This window comes from Dipodomys merriami, unplaced genomic scaffold (genome assembly GCF_024711535.1).
Source record: "Dipodomys merriami isolate MVZ:Mamm:240054 unplaced genomic scaffold, mDipMer1.0.p SCAF_21, whole genome shotgun sequence".
NCBI lineage: Eukaryota > Metazoa > Chordata > Mammalia > Rodentia > Heteromyidae > Dipodomys > Dipodomys merriami.
Window position 1 is genome coordinate 17,325,547 of NW_027203493.1, and position 6,569 is coordinate 17,332,115.

At 48.6% G+C, this 6,569-nt stretch overlaps 1 protein-coding gene across 1 annotated transcript; it reads left to right on the plus strand.

Annotated features, from left to right (window-relative positions):
* Window positions 1-4,609: 4,609 nt before the first annotated feature.
* CUNH11orf91 (chromosome unknown C11orf91 homolog) lies at window positions 4,610-6,323 on the plus strand. The gene is made up of 2 exons (XM_070032040.1): window positions 4,610-5,181; window positions 6,135-6,323. Exons 1-2 carry the CDS (start codon window positions 4,701-4,703, stop codon window positions 6,218-6,220), a joined length of 567 nt encoding a protein of 188 aa, XP_069888141.1. The 5' UTR covers window positions 4,610-4,700; the 3' UTR covers window positions 6,221-6,323.
* The last annotated feature ends 246 nt before the right edge of the window (window positions 6,324-6,569 follow it).

Consider the following 6,569-nt stretch of genomic DNA (forward strand, 5'->3'; position numbering starts at 1 on the left):
CACTTGAGCCACAGCGCCACTTCCGGCTTTTTTCTTTTTGCTTATGTGGTGCTGAGGAATCGAACCCAGGGTCTCATGCATGCAAGGCAGGTGCTCTACCACTGAGCCACCTTCCTAGCCCGAGTTTCTGTTTCTTAAGAAATTCCCTGACCCTGACAACTACTAAATGAGAAGGACTGCAAACTATACTCTCTTCCTCCTGCGGTAGGAGGCATTTAGGACGCTAAAGAGCCTCTCCTTTATCAGTTGTAGTGACAGCATCTACTATAATGGACATTTGGATTTTAGCCACTAGGCCTGTACCTGCTAAACAGAACCATTCTTTTGGGAATTATATCCACCCTTTTAAGTTTAGTCTTGGAAAACTAGTAAGTATAGCCCACCCTTTACCCCAGCCAAAGGAAAAAAAAAAAAAGGATGGACATATAGTCTCTCCTGGGATTCAATTTATGCAAGAATGTAAAAAAAAACGTTGAGTGAAACTATGAGTCTCTCCAGAAGGTATTCAGCTGCAAGTAACCGACAACTTACCAGAAAGTCTGATTTTCTTGCATAAAGCTAGAGATAAGCAACTGCTAGCATTGGTTCCACAATCAGCAATGTCTGGGTTGAAACACTGAAATACTTGGTTTTTACCTAACGAACACTTCGAAGTGACCACAGAAGTTCCCAAATTGCTTTAAGTTTGAGGCTGGAAAAGGAAAGGTGGAGTAGGGGTGTGGCTGAAACACAAGCTCTTGCTGTCCTCAATACTGAAAGAAATGAGAGTGGGGTGGGGGAGAAAAGAAGGAAGGGAAAAAGAGGAAGGAGGTAGGGAAGAAGAAGGAGAAAAAAAGACAATAGGAGAAAAACATCAATTGCTTTTGTCTCTCCTACTAGAAAACTTCCAATTATCTTCTGTTCTTTCCCTATGGAACTGTATTTCGGGGCCACTCTAGTTAAAAGAGGAAAGGGTCAATCTTTCCCTCAGCTCTGGGTGAAGGTGGTGAATAATCATTGAGACAGCCAACAGTCTACCACTTTGAAGTCATATAAAACAAGAAGTTGATTCTTCCTGTTGCTGAATCCATGGAGTTGCCCTGGCCACTGTCATCTGAACCTTGTTCTCAAGTATTCAAATCCATGAGTCATCTCAGCCTTGGGAATATCCCTGTGCTAATTCCGTTGTTTGTGAACAGGATATCAGACAGACCTATCCTGTAAGTGATGTAACCAGGATAATAACTGTAATAGTAAGTTCAGCTACAAGGTCAGTTCAAGGTCAACTAGTTGGTGCTGGTTGACAGAGCGTCCACCCACCCCACTCTCTTCTAGGCTCTGTACACCCTATAAACTACCTCTCAGGCTATTGCTTAATTTAAATTTATTTATTTATACTTTTAAATTACTACTCTGTAATGACACAAAAATCCATCCATCCAGGGAAATCAGAATATGGGCTGGACTGCATGCTTTGGAAACTTTCTTGGAATAGTGGGTATCTATCGTAAACAGAAGTATACAGAAGTTGGAATACCAGAGGCCCTACACCAAGATCAGCACAACAGCTCATTCAGATGAGTAATAAAGAAAAGACTGTTTTGGGTTTCTTAAAATAGCTTTGCCCTTATTGTGGCACAAATAACTTTCACTGAGTGCCAGCACCCTGCCAGGAAGAGGCCTGGAAGAGCAGAGGCCATGACAGCGGGCTGGCTGAGCACTAGGACATGGGAGAGGAGGGGGGAGGGTGCAGAGGAATGCTGACTTCGGTGCACCTATGTTTATGTAAGTTTGAAGTCAGGCCCCCTGCCTTTGCCCTATCAGTACCCCAACAGCCCAAGTAACTTTATATGTGTCTCTATCTCCTTGTGAGAGCACCCACACTCTAACAGAGTGTGCCCCTGCCCTCCTGCTTGTCCATTTATCTGCTTTTTTTGTCTCTCTGCTTGTTTACATAATAAAGCTGCACCAAGTTTTCTTACCATCTGTAGCCCTCAGCTGCATCATCGGAACATCCTCTACCCAGACCTGAACTCCACCCTGACTTCCACACAGAAAAGAGAACTCTCCCAGGGGGTTTCCACAGGTCACAGGTTTCTCCCAGAATAGGTGTGCATACTCTCCACCCAGACTTAACTGGGCATGCAGAGTACCTCCTGCCTTTAGCACTGGTGTTATAAGGATGCCCCTGAATAGCGAGAGGTGCCATTTCTCCCCGTCCTGTAGGGGAGATGGCCTTGTCAGCTTCGGCTGGCAAATAACCCCCTTTTCCTGTAGGTAACTGTGTCTGTGTAGTGTTCTGGGATGGGTGCTTTAGTGACATCCAGAAATACTTATTCTGTGATCAGTCAAACACAAGGACACTAAGTGAAGAGTTCCTACACTTAAAAGGAAATATTTAAAAGGAAACTTAACTAATCCTCACCTGCACTGGGGTACAGACATAACATTCATTTGAGATGCTGGTACTGACTGATCTTGACTGGCCCCCATTCATCTGTGTTTACTCATCCCAGTGAGACTGTCAGAGAATATTTCCTGTCCTTCCCTTCCTTCTCTGACTAATAATCACAAGCTACACTTAAATAAATACCTTGGTGGTTCCCCCAGGTGACTCAGAGTGTGCTGTTTGAGGTGGGTCCTGGAGGATTTCCTTTTGGTGGTTAGTTAGTTGCCCTAACTGCCACGCCTACTCCAGTGGAGTCTGCTTAGCATGGGAAACCATCTATCAGACCTAAGAAAGGGGCTTCAGAGACCTATCTCTGAGTTTTGGGACTTCACTGAAGTCTACCACAGAGAATGGGGCTTTACAGAGACCTATTTCCGAGTTTTGGGACTTCACCGAAGTCTACCTCGGAGAATGGGGCTTCAAAGAGGCCTACCTCCTGGAAAGGCTGGCAAGCCCCTGGGAAAGATGTGTTTCTGCCTTTCTTTTCCTCACTATATAAGAGTGCCTATTAATCTTTTACTGTTTCTGCTGTTCATCGTACTTACTCATTGTCAACGTTCCTTTAGTCAAAGCTCTTTCTTAAGAGTGTTGACGACTCCAATATCTGATGAGTGTCTTAAAAATATGACTAAACTCACCAGAGTTAAGTGCTACCCTGAAACCCCTCTTATGGAGGCTAGTAGACAAGTCATAAGCAAATATAAAAGTATTGGGGGTTTCACGATGTCACTTCAGCAGAAGGAATTGTTTGTAAGAGATTTGCCAGAAGCTGTAGGTGCGGCTAGAACAGAATGTATGGCAATTGCGGAGATAACTACTTAGGAGAAAGAACTTCCTGTTACTCTCTTTCATTTACTAAGAGACTTGCTAGATCTAGGCCTCCATGACCTTACTATTATAGAAGGAACAGGAAAGATCTTATGGGACAATTAAGGCCTCTATAGAAATAAGGTAATGGTTAGATGGTGACAAATGTCGAAACCCATTATATTTCTTAGAGATAAGCCGGAAACAAGTGCCTTTCAGGCGACCAGACCAGCGGTGACCACCCAAGAATGAAGCCCTGCAGCAAGATTGTGTAAACTTTTGCCCTTTCTTATGGAGACTTTTTGCTATAAAAGTTTGTTATCCTCTGCATTAAATCGCACTCAGCATCCACTCCTAATGTGTGTGAGTTGTCTGTTTGCCATCTCCACATCCTATTCCAGTTCCTCCCCTAGATGTCCTCCATCGTCCCGACAGAACCCAGTCCATGGCACCTAACAATTTACGTGTTTGGAAGACAAACAGTTTCAGATTTCACTGAAAACATTCTTAGTTTCAGGGCCATTACAAATGCAGACCAGGTTCCTCTATTCCAGAATCTAGCATAAACACAGCTATGTTTGGAAAAACACAGGTGGGCTCTAATAGCCATTCCCAACCAACGTTCTTCTCCTTTGCCTCCCACTGTAGAGCACGAAAAGTCAGCCATTCATTTTGTTTTCCTCTGATGAGGAGTGGCCAGATGATTAGGAAAGAAAAGGGTTCTAAGGCAGGTGGTTGGGAATGTTTTTCTTTCCTCAATAAAGGACAGGAGGGCTGAAAAAAGTTTTGTTTTGCAGTCTTGGCCAGCTCCCTGCTTCCTGCTTTGGGATAAACATATAGGAGCCACTAGTCGGTGGCTCAGGCCTGTAATTGTAGCTACTCAAAAAGCCTGAGCCCTGAGGTGAGGGGTTCAAAGCCAGCCTTGGCAGGAAAACCCATGAGACTCTTATCTCCAGTTAACCACCAAAACGCCAAAAGTAGAGCTGTGTGGCTAGCCTTGAGCAAAAAAAAAAAAAAAAAAGAAATAAATAAAAGGAAAAGCTCAGGGACTGCGCTCAAGCCCTGAGTTCAAGTACTAGCACCAGCACCAACACACACGCACACCAAAACGTTAGACAAAGGAATTGGAAGATAGTGGGAGGAGCCGGGGGCGGGGCGGGGCCGGCGTGGGGGTGGGGCCGGCGTGGGGGCGGGGCTACTGCGAAGCGAGTTTGTGTTGGGCATTCGCGGAAACCAAGGGCTGGAGGCCTGAGGGCGTGGCTTTCCCTGCGGCGGGGCGGGGCACGTTCTGGGGCGTGGCCTCGGACTTCAGAGTCCCGCCTGTCTAGGGTGGGGCTGGAGCGGAGGGTGGGGCCGCGCTCCGTCGGGGCGTGGCCCGTGGAACTTCGCGACCCCGGCGACGACGCGGGGCCGAGGCGCGCTCTGTCGGCGCGGGGTTCCTCCCACGCAGCCTCCCATTCAAAAGATGCCGAAGGGGCGGCGCGGCAGCCAGAGCCCCACGATGAGCCAGCGGCCGGCTCCACCCCTCTATTTCCCGTCCCTCTACGACCGGGGCATCTCCTCGTCGCCGCTGAGCGACTTTAACATCTGGAAGAAGCTGTTCGTGCCTCTGAAGGCGGGCGGGGCGCCGGCGGGCGGGGCGGCCGGGGGGCGATCCCTCCCCCTCGGGCCCCCAGCCTCGACGCCCTCGCTGCCGCCCGGCCTGGGGCCCCCCAGCGAGCGTCCCTGTCCGCCCTGGCCCTCCGGCCTGGCCTCCATCCCCTACGAGCCTCTGCGCTTCTTCTACTCGCCAGGGCCCGAGGGGGCTGCCTCGACCTTGGCCCCCGGCCCCACCACGCCCCGGCTCGCCTCTGCCTCCCACCCCGAGGAGCTGTGCGAGCTGGAGATCCGGATCAAGGAGCTGGAGCTGCTCACCATCACTGGGGATGGCTTCGACTCCCAGCGCTGTGCGTGACCCTCGTTGGGACCAACCTGAACCCAACCTTAGCTCCCTCCTTGGCTTCAGGCCGGGGACCCAGATTGTGGCCTAATGATCCGACTCTAGCCCTGGGAGCCGCAGGTCCAAAATCTATCCCTCCCCCCCAGAGCCCAGACCTGCATCTCAACTGACCCCCCCCATCCCCTTCACCACACAGCTGACCGCCCTGAACCATTTGGCCCCAAACTCTATAATCCTGAACCCTTTGGGTAGGCTCTGAGCCTCCACACCTGGAACTAACTCCACCCATTTAGGAGAGGAAGAAGTTGGGAATTGCCCAACCTGGAAGGCCCAAGGCTCTTTACTGTCTGGTCTTGGGATACTCCAGTTCCTGGTGCTGGAGGGTAGTCTTACCCTGTGGTCAGAGTTCTGGACTCCTCTGCCATCTCTGATCTGAGGTCTCAAATGGGGAAGACCAAGTATTCTGATGTGGCAGGGTCCTCTCATGTGTGAACTAATACCTCTCTACTAGAGTGTAAGGGGGTTCAATACAGCCACATTCCAAGAAGAGCGTGTTTATTACATATTAGTCAGTAGGCTATGTGTACCCATAACCTTTCCCTGCTAAGCCTTTCAGTTTAACCACTGAAGGAGGGAGATTGTTCTAGAAAGATCATTTCAACTCTTGTATACAGCAGGTTAAGCTCTTCACTCTACGCCCCCCTCAGCCTCCCCCCCAAACACACAGGGAGGAGATGTTTGAAGTAACCTAATGTGCAGTAGGAATGCACTGCAATCCATCAGATACCCTGTAACATACCTATTTTGTAGTCCTGGAAGAAAAACAGTTTCTAGACTGTTCCACCTAGATATGTTTCAGCTATTAGGGGATTTTAGGCTTATGTAGGAAGCGCAATTACCAGAAGGTTGAGAAAAAGTCCTTCTCTGTGCTATAGCTAAGTTGGTTTTTCTCTACTGCAGATAAATTCCTGAAGGCGCTCAAAGATGAAAAGTTACAAGGACTGAAGACCAGGCAACCTGCAAAGAAGTCAGCCTCTCTCTCCTGAGGAGCTGCTCTGCAGAGCTGGGCAGCCACCCCCTTAGGTGTTAGTGCTTAGATATTGTGTCCCATTTGTTGTCATTTCAAAGATGATTATTTTCTGTTCTGTATTTCTGCTCTATTTGTTACTCCCAGCTCGTATCCCACGTACAGTGTTCACTTGCATGGTAAATCTCATAGTCTCTCCTCTGGGAGAAGACCTGGGGAAGCCCCATCACAGGTTATAGAAGCTGTGGCCTGGCTAGCAATCAGTCTCTCCTGAGACAAGAGGAGGGGCTCCCAACACTGCTATAATCAGATCACACTAACGGGAATGAGTGATGTGTAGGAGGAGTTAGGAAAAATCAAGGACAATG

Coding starts and splice junctions, on each gene's coding strand:
- CUNH11orf91 (XM_070032040.1), top strand. CDS start 4,701: ATGCCGAAGGGGCGGCGCGGCAGCCAGAGCCCCACGATGAGCCAGCGG. Junction 5,182..6,134: donor TGGCTTCGACTCCCAGCGCT/GTGCGTGACCCT, acceptor TCTCTACTGCAG/ATAAATTCCTGAAGGCGCTC.